Source organism: Triplophysa dalaica, chromosome 20, assembly GCF_015846415.1.
Source record: "Triplophysa dalaica isolate WHDGS20190420 chromosome 20, ASM1584641v1, whole genome shotgun sequence".
NCBI classification, from domain to species: Eukaryota; Metazoa; Chordata; class Actinopteri; order Cypriniformes; family Nemacheilidae; genus Triplophysa; species Triplophysa dalaica.
The window spans coordinates 17,550,010-17,574,080 of NC_079561.1; the positions used below are offsets into that span (position 1 = coordinate 17,550,010).

Below are 24,071 nucleotides of genomic sequence, written 5' to 3' on the forward strand. Positions count from 1 at the left end.
CTATAGCCAAAGATAGACAATGATATATTATAATGTACCTTTCAATAGTTTGATTTATTGTTATTAGAAGTGTTTATTTTTTTCATAAAACCCATGTAACTGTTTGCTTCTCTGCTTATAAGAAGCATAACTAGAATCTACAGCCATCTACTGTATACATTGTACACAACTCTAGTTATTTACTGTACCCTACACATGAAGCATATCATGTAATTAATTACTACGGCATGACAATAATTATGTTCAGTCTCTAGCAGCAACAAACAATAATTACATATCGCACACATGCTTTCCGTTTATTACCCAGTGCTTACATACACAGTAATGTATTTTCTTTCAAAGACCTGCATTCAGCATATCTGACAAATTTGTAAAAATAAAGGCATGAAGGTCTGTATCTTCACACAATCCCTGCATCTCAATTCACATACTAGCTATTAGTATGTCCCAAAGCGCAGTATGTGGAAATGAGTATCCATACAGTACTTCAGCTATGTGTGTATTGTTTCTGGTGTAGTGTGAGAGGGAGGAGTTCAGTGGTGCTACACTGAATTAGGAAATGATCGCATCACTGGTTTCATAAATTAAATTATATAGTAAAGAAATGAGGAAATAATCAAAGAAAACCTCTGAATCGCAAGGAGTACACTCTCAGAAAGGATGAGTTAATTATTAACACACTGTTTGTGTTATGCTTTTTAACACGGTATGTGTCATTTTAACACATTTTGTGTTCAATGAACACAAGTTGAGTTAGTTTTCTAGAAATAAGAACTGTTTTTTATGTAATTGTTAACGTAAGCAGGATGTCCAACCAGTACTAGCATACTTTTTGTTTGTTGCATACTTAAATAACTAAAAGGCACATACTTTTAATGCATGCTATAAGTAGGCGAATTTGCACGAAGCATATAAAATGGTAAAAATGTTTTTATTTTTTTTAAAGAACCGTCTTTTTTCAAGTAAAATACTTCTTCTATGGCATGCCTGAAAAGAATCCTTTATATCTTTTAATATATTTCTAGCGTAACTACAGCCAGAGAGAGCAGAAGAGACAGTGTAAGGTCGTACTCGTGGGCTGTCTCGTGTTATTTTTTCTTCCACGGCCTCTGTCTCTTTAATAAACTCGTGCTTATCTAGTGTAACAAATGTCTCGCTGCCATCATCAAGTCCAGGCGAGGAGGAGGAGGGAGGAGGAGGAGTTTTTAATGTTCAGTTTCTTCTATGGATCGATGTTTGCGGCTGTGTGATACACGCCGATTCACACGCACGCCTTTAATTTCTTCTTTTCCGACCAGGTTTCGTAGCGGTTGACAGCGTGGGTTTGGAAGCAAAAGAAGAAGAGACGGGACAGAAAACGGCAAAACAATCCGCCATAGATCTGTCTGTCTAGGAAGGAGAGCTGTATGAAATAAAAACAGACACCTGATTTTTCCCGGACAGCGTTTCTGATATACTGGATCGTACGGAGGCGAAGCGCATTAGAGAGTCTCTATTGCGCGTATATGGACTATTATCAGAGCGCTTATACTGTATTTCAAGTGGGCTCAAATATACTGTACGCGAACTAAAGAGAGTTGAACATGCCGAGGAGGAAACAGCAGGCTCCCAAACGGGCTTCGGGTAAGAATTTAACCTGACATCTCTCATTTTACGGTCATCTTAACGTGAAGGTAAGAATTCATCCGTGTTAAGCATACGAAAGATGGAAAGCTTTTATCATCTTGGTGAGATTTATGATGAAAGTGAAAGCGATGTTGTTTAACAAAGAGGATGTTTTAATAGCTGTCAGAAGATAAATGATGGGCTTGCGAAAGGTTTCTTTTACCATAATATTGACGTGATGGTGCTCGCAGAATTGGATTGAATCTCTTCGTTTTAAAAGTCTGCTAGAATTCTTAAGACTTTTGTGTTGATTTTTTCTTTCTTTTTGGGGAACCAAAAGTTGAACAACTTTAAAACTTCGGCCGGGTTTTGTTGGAAAGCGTCTTATTCGCTAAATAAATCTGAAGGAAATACGGCGTGAGTACGAAAAGAGGAGCTGCTTTGAATTCGCTACATTGGTGAACTTCATATGAACCCGTAATATCTCATAGACGGACGGACACGCGCACACACACTCGCCGTTGTATAAGCACGCGCGTCCGGGAGCGCGAATTACAGAGTAAGAATCCCGTTTGCGTTTTTAGTTTAGCCGTGCGCACGAGCTCCTTCATCTGACTTGCTCTAAACTTACTTATTCAACGCCGGACTTGTCAGTTCACGATGGCTGTAGTACAAAATCTAGTGCTGCCTAACTAGAAATTCTATGTAAACAAAAATGATAGGGTTTACATTTTTAGATTCGCTGAAATGAATAAGCGTTGCCATCTTTGTTTCTTTTAGCACAATAGTATACCAGTGTTGAAGTGCTGTTTTCGAAGCGTAAAATTTACCGAGCTAATTTCATAGACTGTATTTTTGGGCGACGTTTTCAGTGTTTAAAATGCTGACTAGGAAGTCATCTTATCAGGTTGTGAGGCACAGCCGTGATCTTGTCATGCACTGCAATGCAATTGGCTGTAAACCAGAAAGCTTTGCTACATCCACCGTAACATTTCCCCTTTATCCCCCCAGGCTTTGATTTGGCTTATGATTGATCACACGTCAGCTTGGATATATTGATAGATTAATTTCTAATAGATTCATTTATCATGTGTTCTTTGTTAGCCTTCCCATGACCTCAGGTGGCGGCTGTTGTGATTATTAAATGACTTCACAACCTAAATAGGCCTGCTGAAATTGTTTTGTATATTAAAGCCAGTGTATGTTCATTTTCCTCAGGACAGGCCACGTTTTACAATTTGAGAAAAACGGGGAGAAAATATTTGTATTATTGTTATTGTGTGTGTGTGGAATGTATGCCGCAGGTAAAGGTGTAAATCTTGATTGTTTTTTATAGCAAAACATTGCAGTATTTTCCTCATAGCAGCGAAGCAAAAAATGAAACGCAGCAGTTGCGAGCACGTACAGTCGGTCGGCGTTTTGTATACGTTGATGCTTACGGATGATCACTCTTTATAATAACAGTAGACAAACCCCACAGATGGTCCTCGTAGGCTGCCAGCAACGTCGTCTCTTAAAAGCCCCTTCAAGATGCTAAGTCCCCTCTTCCTCGTTTCTGTTTCGTCTGCCACTTTCCCGTTCTCCCACACACACGCGCTCCCCCTAAAAGCCCCTTCCCCGTGACAAAGGCGGCGCAATTATTGGGTGAACTTTTGCGAAGATTCCTGAGCGATCCCTTTACACGCTCTGGGCCCGCTCGGCTGTAATCTGGTAAATGTGTCAGCCCTATGGAGAAATAAGCTTTCCAGAAGAGTTTCTTCATTGTTGAGGTAATTGTCTCCTCTTTGACAGGCACATTCATCAGTGGCTTAATGGTCAATCAAAAGTTGGCAGGCAGAGTGTTTTCATTCTTTCTATCCACTACATTAGGAATACTTAATCAAAATGTCTCCCGGTAATGGCTGTGAAGAGTTCATGACTGACTGATCCGTTGTCTGCGCAGATAGAAAATTAACAGCTCGGCGCAGGAGAGATGTGGGCCCGCAGATAAACAAATTGTGCATTAATATTTCATCTTCCAGACCTGGGATGTGCTATCAGCGTGCCGAATATTCCAGGCCCGTGTTGTCATTTGTCTCCCTCCCCCCGGCCCCCCCACCACCTATATTCTTGAAGGCTTTTTGCAGCTGTAACTCATTTCCCCTTGATGACTTTACTGGGGTTACAGAGAGTGACGACAAATTGATTACCTGGCAGAGCAAGAATGGAGCGGCGAGAGAGACGCAAGCTGACAGTCATGTTATAATAATATGTTTAATGATGTGTGGAGGGGCGAACAAGGAGAGGGAGAGGTATTAAAATAAGACCCGAGAAGATGCGAGGAATGAGAATATTTTGTTCTCCTTTTTTTCTCCACCCCTCTTTTCCATATTTCCTACAGATGTACGGGGTTGCGGGTATGAAATGGCTTTCATTTCGTTATGTGGCAGCGATATGCGCAGGTTATCTTTCTTCGCCGTGGAAACGCAGCCATTTCGAGTAAAGACGCATCCTCGCTGAATTACGCAATTAATATCGCTCGCGTGACTTTGAGGCGGTTAGCAGTCACGGGAAGGTCAGGTGGATAATGCATTTGAGCTTTATGACGGAAAATGGCGTTGGCATCCTAGTGATGCTAGGCAAAAACTAAAACATGGATATTTACATTTAAAAAAGATATTGTGAGAATGAGTGTGATTCTCGGAGACTGTACACACAATATAAAAAGTATATGTCCATGCAATGATTTGGTAGAAGATAAACTTAATCTAGAAGGATTGTTGCATATACAAACATGAGAATTATGTCATCTTTTTTATGTGTATTTAGTGACGTTTATTTTCAAGTGTACTTTTGCGCAGCACCTAAAACTCTGGAATAGGTTTCCCTATACTATTTGAGGGTCAGACACACTCTCCAAATTTAAATCTAGATTAAAAACACATCTTTTCAGCTAAGCATTTACTTAATGCATAATATGCTAAATAAACCACCGCGAGACTGCATTTATTAGATATTATTCACTAGAATGATATTGCTTGTTCTATAAACACTATGCTGTGTTTGACCTTTTTGTGTTTTTCTCCTGTAAAGCGGCTTTGGAACAATGCATATTGTGAAAAGCGCTATATAAATAAAATTGAATTGAATAGAACTTTTACCTTTTTTGTTCTTTTTATTTAGGAGGTTTCAGAGCAAGGATATATAACGTATAAAATATCTAAAATACAAAATCCACTATTGCCCAGCTTTGCTTCATAAAGAGATTAGTATGTGTATGAGTTACTAGCACGATGTACATTTGAGACCTGTGATATTTCTCTCTAGCTTATGTTTCTAATCAGTTTCTGCTTCAAACGGTTAGCCCAATTTGTTGTTAACAAGATAAATTGGTGGACAGACAAAGGCATTAAGTGTTGCAGTGCCAATACGTGAGTGACGGGGGCTTCTGGGAATTGGCTAGCTCAAAGTCCTCTTAAGTGGCCTGTTCTGGAAACATCGGAGGATCAAGGCAGATGTTGTTTGTCTATTCTACGTAGCGACAGTCCAGGACAGACATATGCAGGAATAAGAGGAATTTAAGATGAAACAACAGAAATAGTCACCGCTTCCGCTTCTTTGTGCACCTAAATTTCATGCGGAACACACAGATGTGGTGTTTTTATTACCTTAATCCTTTTTTATGAATCAGGTTTTGCTTTTGTTCAGCCTGTAAAATAGCCGGAGAATACAGTATGTTTGTTTGCGTTGTTAATGCTGTGCATAACAGAAAAGAGCGCTCAGGTCGTGTGTTGTGCTAATACCCAAGTGTTTGTTTATATGACTAAAACAGCAAAACCACAGCAACGTTTATCCTGTCTCAGTGGCGATGATGTCATGATATTTCCTCCAGCATGCCCCGGCGTTGGCAGGTGGAGCTGGCAGGATGGTTTTGTGAGGCTTTGCTCCAGGAGTCAGACAGGGTGGTGCTGTGTCTAGGTGAGAGAGGAGAACCCTCCTGTGCCCCGGAGCGCTGCGCTCCACTCCGCTCCCCTGCGTTCTTTCTAAGAGAAAAAAACCCTCCTGATTGGACACGAGCACCACGGCGACGCGTTCACCTTGCCTTTCCTCCGAGACCTGCGCCAGTTTCCAGGCAAATGACACAATTTGATACGCTAGCAGGACGGTCGGGCAGGATAATGTTTTTACGCGATCATCACCGCAAAAAAAAGCTATTTCTATTTCTCGGCGATGGCTTTTTTTGTTGTTGTTCATTAAACACAACAATGATGAGGTTATGGAGAGACTTTATTGCTCTCGGGCTAAAACTCATTACTCCTGCCAGACATCCGAGTATAAAAGAAATTACAAAATGGCATTTTGTACTCGGTCTCCGCAGATAGCAGGTCTGGGAGATTGAGGTCGGGAGGAAGAGAGAGAGAGCGCGAGATGATCTGTGTCAATTTCTGGAGTGAAAGTCAGACGGGGAAAGGGCCTAAAGACAACACAAAACACCTTTTGTGTGCGCGGTATTTGATTACCGGCAGGAATTTGGATGGTGTCGCTGTGTAAGCGTGCAGTTCAAATGATGCCAAATGTAGAAGCCTAATCTTCTAAAGAAAATGTGATCATTTTGACGTTATTTACTCACCCTCATGTTGACAATGTACATTTAAAAAAAAAATGAAAAATAGCAGGCAGAAGTCACACATTAAAGCTCCAAAATATTTTCTAAAAGTGATTCATAGTCTTCTGAAACCTTACAGCAACATTATGTGGAGAAAAGCTTAAAAATAAAGTCAATTTTAAATAAAATTGTGGGTCTTTTGTAATGAATCAGTTGATTCAGTTCAGTTCTGCATGATTCAATCCCTTCGAGTCGATCACAGCAGCTTGTCAGTAGATTGTCAGTGAGTAATGGCTTAAATTTCTCACACAAAGCTTTCGTGTGACCTTATGGTTTGGAAAACAGTCCACAGGTCTAACAGGTGAATGGTTAAAAAGGCATAGGATGCAACACGATGTCCCCAAACCATTTCTTATCACTGCAAACACAAAGATTGTGAATGGACACAGAGACTCATTCTAGTAATTGTCGCCGTAGCGCGGTAGGCCATATGGTTCCAAAGTTGTTGCGAACAATCAGTGTGGGTTCAGGTTACCATGTCCAGATGGATTTCAGACAGGGTGCTACGTCCGGGCGAGAGCTGTGGCTTTGGCTCGAGTTTCAGATCTCACTGTCATATTTACCCCTCGTCCCTGCGATAGGATCCTAATGATATGAACACAAAGCTTCATTCTGTTTTTAAAGATGTCGAGATGACAAAGAAAGCAATGGGGACACACTGTTACCAGTACGTAGTATACAAGATAGGTGTGTGTTTGGCCTTGTTTAATGGGGAAGTGTGGCATTTAAATGCAGAGACAACTATGAATAAGCTCTACGATTGGTATGAGATTGCTGTAGGACTTTTATTTTGTAGGAGACCATTCCAAATTTTCATTTAATCAGCATTTCTAGATTTATTGTGGCCATTTCAGTCCAGTGTCTGTTGAACAAACTCAAATCTCAGGAGTGAGATAAAGTCATCCAACAGCGATGTGAAAGACTGACAGCATGACAAGACACATGAAAACTGTGATAAAAATCCAGGTTATCACATAAAAATATATATTTTTAACTTTTCACAATTACACGTGGACATATTACTGCTGAACTAGTTTTCTCCGCAGCATTTGAGGTCGGAGAAAAAAACACAGATGATCTTTTCTGTTATTTTGAGTCATTTCTAGTTTTCATTTTCTGCAAGTAAATGCAAACAGAAACAATATTTTTAGTTGAAATTTCAGAATGAATGAAAATGAAACATAGCAAATTCAGAAAGACAATTTTAAGAAATTTATTTGAAGTGTTAATGGTGTATTATTTGATATTAATATTTATATTTGATTATAATATGTATATTTATTATATAAAATAACATAAGAGATTTATCTTCATATATAGATTTGCTTAATAGGACTAGGCATTAAAATCCCACTATTTCACAATTTTTTTATATATCTGTAACTAAACATCCTGTTGCTTTTGTTCATGTAGGAACCATAAGAATGATAATCTTCCTGGCCTACATATACTTTGAGAAGATGGCTGAAAACAAGACAGAAACTTCATTAATCTGAAAATTGTCCGGAGTGTACCTGATTTGCTTCCAATCAAGTGCTTAATGAGTCTCAATTAAGATGTATTATGCAAATTAACCCCGTCCTGCTACCGTCTATGGGGCAGGAGCTAGGACAATATTTTGCTAATGGTGCAATCTGTAACAATTATGAAAGGCAAACTTTCATGATATCAGGTTTAGGGTTGGGAAGAGGAGTTAAATGTGCTTATAATGTTTAAATCGACCAATTTATTTTAAACACCATGAAACGCATTAACAACATTTTTTTATTGTGTATGTACTGTGTATTCAAGAGCATAATTATCCGTTTTGTAAAACAACAGGCATAGAATTTAAATAGCAAACTTTTTTTACAGCCGCTATTTCAGATTACAATTTTGCATCATTATCAGACACTAGCCTTGACTAAGAGGCGTCTTAAAGCAACATTAATTAAATCTTCCGGAAAAATTGATTTTATGCTTAAAGAGCGAATGTTTAAATTCTGAAGCAAGATGATGTCGTCAGCACATCCCTGGCAGGTGCCCAAAAGCACAATCATAACCTCAGGCTTTTCTTTTTTCGGTGTCTTCATTAAACATGGTCGCTGATGGCTTTCCGACAGCTTTATAGCTGACAGGTTTCATGGCACGCCGTGTCGCGCAATTACACGGAAACTAATTTGATGAATCAACTGGATATTCTCGAGACCTGGCCGGCCTTTCAATCCCAGGTGAATTATGTTCTACCTAGAGGTCAGCAGGACCCCGGCCCGCATCGTTCCTCTGGATTCGTTGGTGCACGGTAACAATTTGTGTGACGAAGGAAGTAGAGAAAGATCAGGAGAGCGTGAGATTCGGAAAGCAAACATGATTGTTATGCATACTTCTTTTACACTATGTTCGAGGACCATTTTAGTGTAGATCGTTTGCATATTTTAGCATGTGTTAGAGTACTTTACGAGTGAATCATTTACATATTTGTGCTCTTTCATGAACATAGGAAATAAAAACAGTGCATTTCTCAAAGCGGTAAACGTTTGCTGTGCTTTCTCTTTCTTCTCGAGAGAGAGCTGCAGGAGGGCTGAATTTTGTGTGCCGCCAATTCAAAGGTTGTTTAATTGTAGACAGTCACTGAAATGTTTCCTTCCAGCCTTCACTTCACATAATTTGACTTGCAAGAGCCTGTTACATGTACAAACGTTGCCAGGCCACAGCTTTATAGACCTTAAATCGTATACAGTACAGTCGATCCCAACATGCACAGTTCAATAACCGAACAACTATTCTGCCACAGAGCCGTCCAACAAACGCAAATGAACATTTCACAACAAAGCACGCCGACGTATCTTAACGCTCTGATTGAAATCGCAGAGCACTTTTGATGGAGTAAGTCTGCCATAATAAAACGTCTTGTTTGTGTCCTTGCAGAGTTGCGAGTAGACGCCCGGCACGAGGCGCGCCGTTCTTCTGAAACTAACAGCTTAATTGAAACTCATTAAACAGCAGTGACAGCTTAGGTGTCCTTGCAGTATATAGAATAATTCAGTTGTGCTTACAACTTGATTAAAGGAACTGGATGAACATATTAATGGTTAAAGGCATTGAGAGGGATGCGGGATTTAACGGTGCAGCAAAGATCGGGTTTATTGGGCTGATGATGGTCCCGACCCTGCTGTGGAATATCACAGTTTTAATGCTGTGCGGTACATAAATAACAATATTTGGAGTTGGGTTATTCTCACTCGTGTCATTTCTAACCTGTATGACTTTCTTTCTTCTGCAGAACACAATAGAAGATATTTTGAAGAACGTTGGTAGCCCAAAAACATTGAATCTCATAGTCTTCAGTTACATAAACGCAAAACGTGTTTTTCTCAAAACATCTTCATTTGTGTTGCTCAGAAGAAAGTGTCACATACAGGTTATGAACAACATGGGGGTCCCTTTAATGGGACGGTTCACCCAAAAATCAAACGTTTGTCATTGTTTACTCACATTCGAGTTGTTTCAAGTGTATAGATAGATGTCTTTGTTCCGATGCACATAGAAAACGATATGTGGAAGAATGCGGCTCAAACAGTTCTCGGACCCCGTTAGGAAAAATTACTATAGTTAAAAATGTATATCATTTTTTTGTTCTGTTGAAGACAAAAGATATTTTGAAGAATGTAGCACAGCAAACAGTTTTGTGGCACTTTCGACTACCATTTAGAATTGTTCCTACTATGGTAGTCACTGGGGAAATGTATTCAGGTTTGGAACAATTCATACATTTTGGGTGAACTATCCCTTTAATTATATCCTGTTTAACGGTGTGCTCTGACCTCAGATATGAGTACTCCACATCAGAGAGTGAAAATACACGTCCTGCATCATCTCCGCTGGAAATGAACGGCAGTAGGAATTTGCCGAGAACTGATGGGCCCTATAATGAGTGTATGACTAATATTGCAATTTAGCAAAATAAAATAAATGTGAGCAAACCATTGAAATTATGCAGCATTACAATCTGCAGCGAAGACGAACATCGCTCCACTAAAGATCCTCTAAAATGTAATTTCTCCTATTAATTGCCGTGCCCTCTTGAAGCGTGTTCTAACTTTGAAAAAGCCTCAATCATTCTAGCGAGGCCTCGAATGAGCGTGTTGGAGTTACTGTTATCTGCTCTTCTCTTACAAGACTGCGAGTCGAATCGAAAGTCAAACTTTGTGTGATAGAAAGTTGCCGAGAGCTGCAGTTCTATCACTCTCCGGTCCACGGCGATGTCATCTTACTGGAAGGATTTGCACACATTTGTCTTGCGTTTAAAGGAACAGTCCACTAGTAATGTAAAATCTGTCAACGTTTCTTTACTCGCATTCAAATTTTCTGTCATGCACCAGAAATGTCAAACACTGTAAAAGCAATATAATACCAGGCCTTACATCTTTAGAAGTCATATGATTATCACATGTAAGGAGACTAAAATGGATCAGTTGTTTTTGTAAACTCCTACCGGAACTCTTAAATGGACAGTTCACCCGAAATGGAAATTCTGTCGTCATTTACTTACCCTCAAGTCTTTTCAAATCTGTATAAATGTCTTTGTTCTGATGAACTCAGAGTAAGATATTTGAAAGAATAGTTGTAACCAAACAGTTCTTGACTTGCACCTTTGACTACCATAGTAGGGACATTCTACCAGAAAATACATTTACCGTGACGGGGCCTGACACTTAAGCTCATCCTCCTCAAAAAACAAACAAAACAAGCTAAAAAATCATACGATTCAATGACAGAACTCGCCCTCGATCAGTGTCAGCTTTCCCTCAGTCAAATGATGTCATCTCCTCTGAGTCAAACCAAAGGCCTATTGCACACATTTTATGTTGAGTTTTATGTAAACATGACAGGACTGACCAAAAACATGGGGACAATATTTATTTGTAGAATGTATGTATAATTTCATTTTTGGAATAATGATATGAAAACAGCTTAAACTTGCTATTGATGGAGTTTATTTTTTCTAAATAAAATTTATAGCATAACAAAACTTTGAAAGCTTGAGGTCTATATTGGCTGAGGTCAAGGACTAGAACATGATTTGTGATTTTTAAAAGTGTTTTAATAAAGTGAAAACCCAAAGAAACACATTTTCACTTTTCAGGACGTCTCACTGAAATCAAACATCAGTCATCTTCAGACATTTTTGGGATGAAATATTCACTGTAACAGTTCAAGGACAGAAAATGCACGTTTCTGGTAGAATGTCCCAGGAGGAAAAATGACAACGGTATATTCAATAGTACCCCAGAACCGTTCGCTTTACTACATTCTTCAAAATATCCTCTTTTGTGTTCATCAGAACAAATAAAGTATTTAACTATTTATAATAGTAATTTCCTACTATGGCATTTTCATTCTTTGGGTGAACTGTTTCTTTAAGGAGTAAATATTGTCAAAATTGTAATTTTTTGACTGATCCTTGTCTGCATGTCAGAATTAAAAATGTCCACTTGTGTCCGCTGAATTTGAACCCGTCTTACCAAGTACACCATATTATTGACATTTCCCCTTGACTAAAACCCCCGTCATGACTGAATTATACAGTATACTAAACAGCAAATATTAAAATTCATGTTTATCCCATTTTAAAAAATGGCATTCCACCTGTCATCATCTGGAAACTAAATCAAAACCCAGTTTATCTGCTGGTAATATACTCATATATATACAGTACACTATATGGGCAGGCACCTCACCCCTCACCATTTTGTAAATCTGCACGGAGGGGGGATTTCCTCAAAGAAGGGATTTATAGCTTCATGCCGGCTTCACATGATTGATAGCGTACAGTGGAGCCTTTGTATAGAAAGACAGACGCATGCCTTACTGTGGGCCAACTGTATCTGTATAAAACAAAACATGATGCCAGGCCTTCCTGAACCCGGCATCCTGAGTCACGAAGACAAGGTTCCAGTAAACTCCTGGTGGGTGTAAAGTTGAGAAGCTTGCTGGATGTAAAATAGTGTTAATGCTGCTTTTGGGACTTTGAACGTCATTTCTTTCGTTTCGTTTAGATTTGACTCATAAGTGTTTTTTGTTGTTTTTTCTTCTGCGTGCCTCGTATGGAATGTTTGTGTTTCCAGTTATCAGATTAAGGGGTGTGAAATGTTTTGGGATTTTTAGCAGAAAGTAGCAAGTTTGAAGAATTTGGGTTGAATATTTACCGTTTTGGACTCTGTCATCTTGTTTTATCCCACCAAAGTGTGAAATGATATTTGCAACATGTTTGATACTCACTTGAATGGACGAAATGTATTTTGTCTGATGTACATTAAATCATGAGAGAATGAAATGTTAAAAGGATTTGCGATGTCAGCTGAAGTTGTTTAAGATTTCACTTTTTTTCTCTTTTGGTAAACCAGAGTGTGAAATATAGAAATAATAAATAAATAAAGCAAACATTGCCTGAAATTTGATCTGTTATTAATATTTTGTTGACTGTCTCTAGTTGTAATATTTTGTGGTGATTTTCTTTGGTTTTGACTAGGTGAGCTTTGTTGTGTTTATTCTTGCCAAGCTACTCTAAATTCTGTTCAAAACTAAGCTTAGTTTGTACTCCAAGCACAATTTAACAACATGCGAAGAATTGTTTTTAATAAATCATTTACTGCATATTTGCATAAATATCAAAGACGTCAATTTCCCAAAGTTCATCTCACTTGGCCACTACTGTATAAAATGCACCAGATACAGATCTGTCTCTCCGTTCCTTTCACAGATTTCCCCTTCATTTTTTCATATCCCCTCATTACACCTCGGTCTCTCAGAGAGGGTGTACATCCGTCTCCTCGCCCCTCGGCCTCTCCGTTTGACTTTCCCATCCGAGTCGCGCTGTTAAAGATGTGCAGCTGCATCACCGAGGGCCAGGACGGCCAGCGTGGAGGCCTATAGTTAGTCCATCAGTGGCCGGGTCCGCATGAGTGCAGACATGTGTGGCTGAGGTCCTCGCTGGGATAAGCGCTTTAATACCTGCCATTACGCTGCCGGAGGGAGTCATTAGAAACCAGCGGATCCACAGTCAAATGAACGCTGGCCCTCATCGTGCTCCGGACGAGTCCCATCAGACCGCCAATGAGGCCCAATGACCCTCAAGAGCAGCGTGTGCGCGCTTCCCGCCCCCCACCGTATTCTAAAACGCAGTCTTCTTTTCCGATCCTGGTTCTCTGTTATTGTAGCCATGTAATTTGTTAGTCGTGATTTATGATTTGGGAATTTTTTTGTCGTGTGTTTTGGAAATTTATTGGCGCGTCTGAATGGGAAGCTTAATAGTCTTCTGCTAAAATTGCTCCCATTTGTCATGATACTGAAACTTTAAGTTCTTTTTAATTTCCCCCCGTTTTCGAGCGCCATGTCAGTTATATTGAAAAGACTAGATTTGTAGATTCGGATTTGTCAGTGGTGCTTGCTCATGCACAGTTCACCGTCAGAGCATTTGTGAATGTTGCAGTTAAGGTGCTTGTGTTTTCTGGATGTCCTACAAGCCCGACTCCAAGTCTCCATCGTGTTTTGGTACCTAGACATGACGCGTGTCCTTTCGCCCATGTTAATCTATGACCTTTTCTTTCATTATTTTGTTAATATGAGAGATGCGCAATATTGAATATTGTTAAATCACATTTGCGGTATTTTTTTGTTGTAAGAAGGTTTAGCATGCTTATTTCTTAACTATGTATAACTATAGGCATCAGTAAGAGTGATGCTTTTAAAAACTTGACACCTTGAATTTAATGTCTGAATATCATTTCATCGGTTTACAACCCTGATCTTTATCTGAATAGATTACCATCCCCTTTTCTGCATCTCAAAGTCCTCCTGTGATGAGTTTTACATCCAGATATCACTGAAAATGCTTTGTGTTTCTATCAGCGCAGCACGCCCGTAAGCTGGCACGCAGGAGTGGATGGCAGAAATGTGTTCTATTTTCGAGAGGGACTTCCTGGTGATCGTGCAGATACACAAAACCGTGTGCCAACCTGCTAGCAGATGGCACGAGAGTGACGTCGTCCTCGCGGTCTACTTACAGTACATCCATTTCACGTCTGACTCCGAAAGCTGATGTAACCAGACCAGAGATCTGATTAATTCAGCTTCCAGCGGATTTATAGCGTTGCAGATGTTCAGACGCGCGTAACACATGTGAAGGATTTATAAATATCCGATTTTATGTCGCAATTAGCTGTGGCGAATTAGGCCGCGATTTTATCGAATAATAAAACTGGCGGATCTGATTCACTGCGGAGCGCTCGCGTTACGTTTGACCCGCCGCTGGCCCCCATGGCCCTGTTTTGCAGGGGCCCATGGGAGCTTCCCGAAACCCTGATTCAAGTCTCATTGCTTCCTGTCTGCTTTGCTTGAGCTGATCAATCACGGAGACGAATGTGCCTGTCACCGCACACGTGGCCGTCGCCGCACCTGCTCGATACCCGCTCGCTGAAACACTGCCATCTTGGCGGCTCCTGACAGATGTTCGCTACTTCAAAAAGCGCCTGTGTGCGCACGGCTTGGCTAGCGTTTGTTTGGGCTAAGGGTCATTAAACGTGTCTTTGTGAGGATGTGTTTACGGGTTTGCGTTGGTGTAATTTTTCTGCTTTTATCGTATATGGATAGTTGATGTGCAATATTTTAGGAAATTTTGATAATTCTTGTAATTGTTATGCATGTTGCCCATAAAGGGATAGTTCACCCAAAAATGAATATTATGTTATAATTTACTCACTCTCTTGTTATTTCAAACCTTTAGGATTTTCTTTGCTCTGTGGAAGGTTTTTGAACGTGACCAAACAACATTAACTCCCATTGACTCCCATTGTATGAAGAGTGAACACAAAACCACAGAGGCATTTCTCAAAATATCTTCTTTTGTGTTCCAGTGACATGAGAGCAAATAAATGATACAGAATTTGTATTGATGGGTGAACTGTCCCTTTAAGAACACCTAAAAAGTGTAAACATTGACCTGCATCTCACCCAAAAAATCGGTTTCATTGACCTCTTGCAATATCATACCCCTGTGTTATGCGTTTCATGCTTTTGTTTGCGTTATCATCGAGCTTGTGTTGTATGTGTAGTGTATGCGTGCACTCTCATCTCTGGCAGTATGTGGCAGGAGTCCAGGCATGAGGTAGCACACGGTGTCCAAATCCTTCCATCAGGGACCTCATCAGCCTCTGAATTTCCTTCCCCTCTTGCCTCAGGCCATCCATATTCATTTCCTGTACTGATTTAGGCCCAATGAAGAAAGCGAGCTGGCTTCTCTCTTTCCCCCCGCCCGTCCTCCCTCCGCCGCCCTGTGTGACAATACGCCGTAATTGCATTGGATTAGTATGATAGTATACACGACCCGGGTCAAATACCTATTTGTGAGATCACCGCGTTGGCGTTCACGTGATTATGTGTCTGCGCACTCTGCCGTAATAGCATTTTAGCTACGCTAGGAAATGATTTCAAAACAAAAATAGAGGTTGATATGTTTATTAAAGAGAGAACACAAGTATTATTTTGAAAAAGTTAGACCCCCCTCATATCATTTGAAACCTGTTTGACTTTCCTTCTTCTGCTGAACACAAAAGAAGATATTTTGAAGAACGTTGTTAAACAACATTGACCCCCATTGACTTCCATTGAATTGGCACATTTATCAAAATATCTTCTTTTGTGTTTCACAGAAGAAGGACTCCTTTACAGGTTTTGAAGGTAAATAAATGATGGCAGGTTTTTTAATTCTCTCTTTAAATGTTGATTTTGCCAAATAAACGCATCGTCGCAATGGTATTTACAAAATATCAAAGAATATAAACGCAAGCAGATTTCGCTGGCAACAGCCTTTGACTGGAGGGTTTAAAAAGAAGCCACGTTAATGTTGGGTTGCAATGTACACTGGAACAGTTTTGTGTCACGGGTTTGGCTTTGATGTGCGCTTTTCTGCGTGTCTGTCATCTGGAACAAAGAGGTGATGCGTGGAGCCATTGTTGGATGAGATGATATCGTCGCATTAGGCGCACACACGAGAATCAAACCCCGTGATTACACGGGTGGGTGTAGCTTTTTGTTCTTCCAGGGGGGAGGAAATTGACTGTAATAAAAAAGAAGTCAGATGACTTAACTCTGTAATTACCGGCTTGTTTTCGTGATCCCGTATCCTGAGTCCCAAAAGAGTGCCGCTTACCAGTTAAGATTACTCCCACCATAAAAGCTGTTCGGAGAGCTCCAACTCTCAGATATACGTTTGTCTGTGTTCTACGGTCACGCACGCACGAGGGTAGAGTCACCTAAGGCTCACATCATGAGTGTAAGGAATGTTTTTCCGCCCACAGGCGTATTAAAGAGAGAACAACTGCGATTTGCAAACAGCCCACTTTGATCATTATTTAAAGACGGTCATATGAAATTTGATGGTAATGTGATGGTAGAGATGGGGAGCGTAAAGGTATTTTGATCCGTGACCCTAAATGTCACCCAACGAGTGGGGGTTCTGTATTTGTTTGTTTGTTTTCTTTGCTTGTCCTGAAATTCTAGCTTGGATATAAATGTGATGTGCTTAATGCATATTTATTTTTACGAGGCTGTATGTTTACACGCTATAATGATTACTCCGTAATATCGTCCCCCTGGAAGGCTTTGCTGTCCCGAGCACCACCCTGAGCGCCAGCACTAAGCTTGCGAAATTTCGCCCTGTGAGTAATTGACCCGTTTTGATAAACGTCTCTGAATGACACAGGCATAATTCACCTTAAAAGTTTGCACTGTCAATGGGACGAGCTAACTGTCTCGCGCAAATATATGGGCGCAATTTTCAAAATAGGTTTATAGCAATCCTTGAGAGAGGAGGGCGAGATAGTGATATTACTGACTTTATTACTCCAGCCGAACATCATTCGGCGCCTTGCCCTTTTTGTACGCCCGTTCCTCTCTCTCTTTCTCTCAGTGCTGTCATAGCTAGTGCTTTGTAATCTTTGTATTAGAGAACCTGTGTTCTGGTATTCCAGCTTGACGTTTTACATTAAACGTTAGTCATCGTGTTAGGTGTGGTGAATTAATTGCTGCTGTTTTATTTATTTTAATGTCGTTTTGCGCCAGGCTTTAGTATAGTAAGTAAGTACATTTTATTTATATAGCACGTTTTCAGATAGCATAGATATCCAAAGTGCTGTACAACTTAAAATGTAAGTATATTGAATGAAAAACCTGATTCACCGCATATTCTTCATAAATTGTTATGGTCTTTGGTTTAACAGCCCATAGGCAGTGAAACACTCCTTTTTATCATATTATGACAGTCTGTCTTTTTTTTACATCAACTGTATACCTTGTAATGCATTGTAATTCACTTTGGATAAAAGCATCCGCCAAATGCATAAATCTACATGCAAATGTTTTGTGCAACATCTTTTTCTTGGTCTTGTGTGACATCCCATATCAGGTTTTTAACCCCTTCACAAAAAAATCACAGCTCATCCAGTGTACAGATATACGGCATCTCTAAAACGCGTCCCTTTAAATAAACGTGGACAAAAGAATCACTGTTGCAATGCCATCCAGCTCTGATCCCACAAAACCTTGGACCACTCCCTTCTTGGCTCCCAATGAATACTTCCCTTTAGTGCCGTGATCAGCGTCGACTGAAAACGCTCCTTATTCTGCACGGCTGAAAGGTTGCGGGCTGGGAATGAGCTCTGTTGACTGGCAGCGATCAATCATAAAGCACAAACGGGCTAATGAAGAAGACCATAGTTTATTAAAGGGCTGTTGGGAAAGATATTGCTGCAGGCCCGGGGTTGAGCTGTGGATACACGCAAACAGGAACACAGACTCTTGACTGTAAAGCAAAAGAGTGTTTACCCTACACTGCTGACCATTATGAAACCCACTTGTGAATGTGACGCATTTATGAAGTTTATAAGTTTGTTGAAAAATAGCGTCCGAGGTGACATCGACACACAGGCAGAAAAGCATTGAAGGAATAGGTTACCCAAATACTATATAAGAAATTATAATCACTTTGTGTTGTTTCATACATGCTTTTATATTTTTGAAAAAGGCATTTTCAATTCCAGAATCTTTCCAATTAACTGGGAATTCGCAAGATCCATATGACAAAATTACCACCAAAAATAATGTAATGCAATTATTTTTATTTGGCCAGTACCAACTCAGTGATTCAAGATTCAAGATATTTATAATTGTTTTATTTATTACAGTAGATACAGTATATATTTGATCAATTTTAATGATATTTGTATATACTGCAACAAATAAAATATGTCATGTAGTTTATCTTGATTTTTTTCCAGTCTACAGAATATACCAGATTTACATATTCAATGATTTGTTTGTTTATTATCAAGTTTAAACCAATTCAATATTTTGTTACCTGTAAATATACTAAGCTAAACATTAATGTGTGTGTTATTTATAATTCTGTTGTTTTGCTTAAATATTATTGATTGATATAATTTTTATGATAATTATTTGAAACATTTGAAACACGTCTTGATTGATTTCTGAACTCGTTGACTTTGCAAATCTACCTGGCAACAAATGTTAAATATATCTTAAAAATATGATATCGCCTAGTCAAGGGCGGTGACATTTTAAAACCTGAAAGTAGTCTTGAAATGACCCTTTAAACACACGAACAATAATTCAGGTTTAGTTAAAAACTGTTTACTCATTAAATCATCGGGCCGGTCAGTTGATTCAGATCCATAATTCAGGTGCTGGACATTTAACATTGAGCTCCTCTTGTAGAAGAAAGGTGAGATTCCTCCGTGGCGGGGACACACTGAGAGTTTACAAGACGAATGGGCAGCGAGGGAGTGAAAAATGCAAAGCAGATGTTTTTGAAGCCATTTTTTTAATGGCAGTGAAACATTACTGATGCCATTACCGAGCTCTTTTATGGCTTCTTTTAATCCTTCCACTCGCCTGAGGAAAGGAACCCCTTGTGGTGCAAAGCAGCCTCTTTGCTTTAGAGCGACAATTTGAAGCCATTTCCAATTCATTTCCTAATCTGCCATGAGGCTTTGCCGGGCTTCCATTGCAATTATGATTTTTTATGAAAAAGGCTGTAAAGTGGAACTTCTTTCAGGTAAATTTATTGTAATCTTTCGGATTCTAGAATTGACGTAAATATGGCCCTCGCGCATTTTTCCTTAATTTACAAGACTTTAAACGCAGATGCTGTGGATCGTACGGTCCCCGAGTAGAGCAAAGAAAGAAACAGGAACTCTTTCTCCGCAGTAGTTCGCTACCATCCGTCTTTTAGCAGTTTGAGGCCAATTTCGTTGAAGGGTCAGTGAATCACTGTAAGTATATAGAGCACCCACACTGCTCGAATCTGTGTTGAATCTTTCTAGAAACCACCCCAACGTTGAGCGGTGCATTTTAATAACAAAGTCCCGTATCGCTATTAAATGCTGGCTTTAAAATGTCTAGCCAGGTGGCTCCAGGAGCAGCAGAGGTGCATGATGGGTAATCATCTGTTCTCCGCATTAGGCTCATCGTACTGTATTAAGCTCACAGGAGCACTTCCAGAGGTTTGGGCTGAGGCTGAAAATGAGAGGGAGATGAACTCCATTCCTGCGTCCGGCGTGCAGTATATCACAATGATGGCAGCCGCATGGGCGTGTGTGCAAATGCGCCGCTCATAAATATCTCCGTCCCCACCCCCCATAGGGGCCTGTGTGATGGCGAAGGCGAGAGGATGTCGCTGTCGGAGTGATTGAAGGCTTCTCGTCCCGCAGCCCAGACGCTCGCTGGCCGAGGCGCATTAGGCCCACCGCTGAGAGCTGGCCTGGGGGTCTGATAATAACACAACAGATGCACAATAATCTAAAAACACACATGCTCCGTTAGTTACTCGAAACCTCTGTCACGTTTCATCTTTTTAACTACGCTTCCAAAAACCTTTGCAGTTTGAAGATAAAGATGAAGTTTAATGGGCTGATTTTATACAGGGCTGTGGTTCCCAACTGTGTTTGCTTCAGGACTGACATTTTACAATAAACATCACGTGGTGAACCAGAATTTCATACTGTAGAAAAGTAAACAAGGCATCCATACAAAAAATAAACATTAAAATGTACTGGTATAAGAATGAACTATCCAATCAAATCTGAAAGATTAACAAACATTTTTCATTTTTTATTTATTTAATTTATATACCTACTTTTATTTTAACTTTACACTCTTAAAATAAAGGTGCTTGAAAGGTTCTACACAGCAATGCCAAAAAGAACCATTCAGTCAAAGATTCTTTAAAGAACCAATTTTATAATCTAAAGAACCTTTTACACCACAAAGAAAGAAGCTTTTGGGAAACAAAAAGTTCCTCAGATGTTAAATGGTCTTTTTTGGCATCAAGAGTTGTTTTATGGCATCAAAGAACCTTTTGAAGCAGCATTATGTTTAAGAGTGTACTTTCATTTTATTTTCAATTTTATTTAACGTAATAAAAAATTCTAGGTCAATTTTTTGTTTATCCAGTTAATATTTATTATTATTTTTAATTCAATTTTTAGTTGAAGTTTTTCAGAATTTTATTTTTATTTATTTGTTTATCTTTGTCTCGCCATGTAAACAAATGTGGTGTCATGTTTGTTTTCGCTATTTTTGTCTTTTTAATTTTTTCGTTTTCTTATTATCTGATGATTTATTTATTTTAAATATGACTTATTTGGCTCCTGTACGTTTTACCAAATGACAGATAAAAACACTAAAGTTTCATTTGCTTGTTTGATGTGTCATCCAAACAGTGCATGTTTATACGTTTATTCACATTATTATTCAGCAGAGAAAACCAGAACCATTCACGTACTGTAAGTTGTTTGACGTAAAGTAGACCAAACAAGAAAATGTTATCGGAAAGCAAATGTATTTATAGAGCTAGAGCATGGGGTCAGATGGTGTCAACATGTCTTTAACATGCTGTTTTTTCTCATATCCTCCCGCTCTCTTTTTTCAACATATACACCACGTCTATCTTTTCTCATACACAGACGTCGCTGATAATAATACCAGTAATTAGCCCCAGTTGCTTTGTTATAATTGGGGGCAAGGGGGGTCTTTCATTCATCGAGATTTCCCCCCCGTAATTGCATACTTACACATCACTCAAGCTCTCATATGCATTTCCTCCTTTAACGTTCGCTTTTACAACGCGTGTTATCTTTTTACTATTTCGCCCCTCTAAGGTCCAACATCTGTTCACCCGTCGACGTCGCACTCGAATCCGGCTGCCTTCTTTCTTTTTGAGTCCACTGCTGTCTATTCCTCCCCGTGACCGTGCCTTGACACTGTCCAGGTCCGCCCTAGTTGGCAAAGAAAGGAGCGATAGAGAGGGAGAGTTTATTTCCTGTTCTTGTGAATCATATATCAGTACAATTCCCCTCTGTGCTGTTTGGCAACGGCAGAATGACGGGTGTCATTTATCATACGGACTGAAAGAGGCTGTGGGAAAAGGGATTTGAATTCTTTCGGAGGTGTGTAGATTCTCCTTAGTGTGGGATCATTAAATGGAGGCTTTTTTGCAGCGGGGGTTTGAGTGACTCCGGGAGCTTTTTTCCCGTGTGCTTAAGAACCGGCTGCGTCGATCCCTCACTGTCTTAGATCGAGGATTTAAAGCACTCGGGTGGTTCGGCGAGGTGCAGAAATTTGGGTTGTGATGGGTTGAGATGCTTTTCATGTGAGCGCTTTCTCAGAGTTTGGAAACAACTCTTCTTAATCTGTCTGTCATGAATGCAGATCAGCACTTTGTTAGTTTTGTCGGTTGTGTTTACTAAGACACACAGAGCTATTGGTATTTGTCATACCTACGGTTTCCCACACGTATTATTTTCTGGTACTCGCCGATACCGATGCCAGTACCGATGCCTGTACCTTTTCACAACACAGTGAGACTTAATAACAAACAACTCCACATTAAACAGATTATGAAAATACATTTTTTATGTGCTTTTCACAAACATTCAAAGCAAATTTCACAACAAATTTCCCAGTTATGTCACATGAGGTATCGGTCTTTGGTATCGGTGCATTTTTACGAGTACGAGTACATGAGCTTAGAATCGGGCCCGGTGCATCTCTAACATACAGTTTTGTTGTCAGTTGAACATGTCAAATGAAGTCTCTCAGCGTTGACGGTTTCATTGACGTTGATCACACAAAACGATCTTCAAAGACCCAGTGTTGTCGATTTTGGTTTTCTCCCACATGATAGAGAACGCCTCCTTCATCTCCCATTGTGGCGTTCAAGTGTAAACCCAAGAGCTTCGTGATCACGCAAACAAATCTCACCCATCAGGGATCAGGTTTCCCCTTTTAACCATCTCGTTCATGTTGCGTAATTGAGAAAGTGCGTCTGTATGCACATTCACGTGATCCTTAGATTGTTTCCAGAGTTCTGCACGTCTCATGTGTTCACAGTTGGAATAAGAGAGACAATAAAAGATCATCAAGGAGTGGCAGGTGAAGCATGTTCAAAAAGACGACTGGGAAGATTGTCGACCCGCTAAATAGCTTATCAAACATTTAAGATCTGCACAGATTCAGTGAGTACAATACTCATTCATTTCACTCAATATCTGAGGAAGTACATTTAATAAAGTTGTACATTTACGGATAGGATTTGGTGCCAAACTGTTTCGAAATTAAGTGTTTTAGGGATATTTTTACATGCATGCCTTAAATAAACCATAATTAATACATTGTTCATTGTTTACACACAATGTGCAAAGGTCAAGGGTTTGATTTCCACAGAACAAACATTTTAATACAATGTTTATCTTGAATGCTTTAGATTAAAGCATCTGCCAAATGCATAACTGTAAATAAATTTGATTTATTATGATTCCTGTTGTTTACCTATGTAGCACCTGGAAGTATCTCCCCTTCAGAAAGCCACGTCAAAAGAGTTATTAACCCACTTGGAGCTCTCTCTGTATCTCTTAAGATTTGGGTGTGTACGTCTGCATTGTTTTACCAACTCATCCAAATGTGTAATTGCAATTATAGTCCCCTGATGACTCCCCGAGGGCCGCGTGATTGCAATTAAACAGAGAAAATGTTAATTAATTAAGAAGTGCCGGACTGATTTAACCGTGGACGTCTGACCCAAGAACACCTTAGAGAATTAATATTTGGATATAGACATCTACCGCGCCTGCAGAATTAGCCATGTAGGGACTGTACTTTACATTTGCATTGCATATGCATTCGGCAGATGCTGTTTATTCAAAGCGGCATTCAAGATGCATTTTATCAGGATGTGTGTTTCTTGGGAATTAAACCCTTGACCTTTGTGATGCTAATGCAGTGCGCTACCAGTTGAGCTACAGTATCATGAACTGTACCGTATATTTATATAAAATACTGTGCAAATGTCTGTGGAATATTTGATGCTTCAATGAGGAAAAACGTTTTTAATATGTCTGTTTATATCTGGTGCTTTAGTGTGTCAGTGGTAAATATCATATTTTTATATATATTTTTATTTTATGCCATCTACTGTTTTGTATGAACAAGGAGGTGGTATGACTCAAACAGAGATCTGATCTCACTAACAGAGAATTAGTCTGGGATCACAGAACTTTTTTTTATTGTAGTTTTAATATTAGTATTATTCATATTTAAAATTAGCTTTTGTTTTTAGATGTTTTGTTTTTATGTTCATTTTAGTTCAAATTTTAGCCATTTTGGTGTCTGCTTTTGTCACTTTATAAGTAATTTTTTTAAATTGCTTTATAAGATTATAACATTTTTATTTTTTGTTTGTTATTATAATTTTAATGCTTTAAACTAA

General features: G+C 39.4%; 1 protein-coding gene across 1 annotated transcript in view; it reads left to right on the plus strand.

Annotated features, from left to right (window-relative positions):
• Positions 1-1,200: 1,200 nt before the first annotated feature.
• The window catches only part of LOC130409674 (teashirt homolog 2), a 45,771-nt gene continuing 22,900 nt past the window's right edge, over positions 1,201-24,071 (plus strand). Inside the window, exon 1 of the mRNA XM_056733797.1 lies at positions 1,201-1,623. Within this exon, the coding sequence (XP_056589775.1) occupies positions 1,584-1,623 (40 nt within the window). The 5' untranslated portion in view covers positions 1,201-1,583. The remainder of the gene's footprint in view (positions 1,624-24,071) is intronic.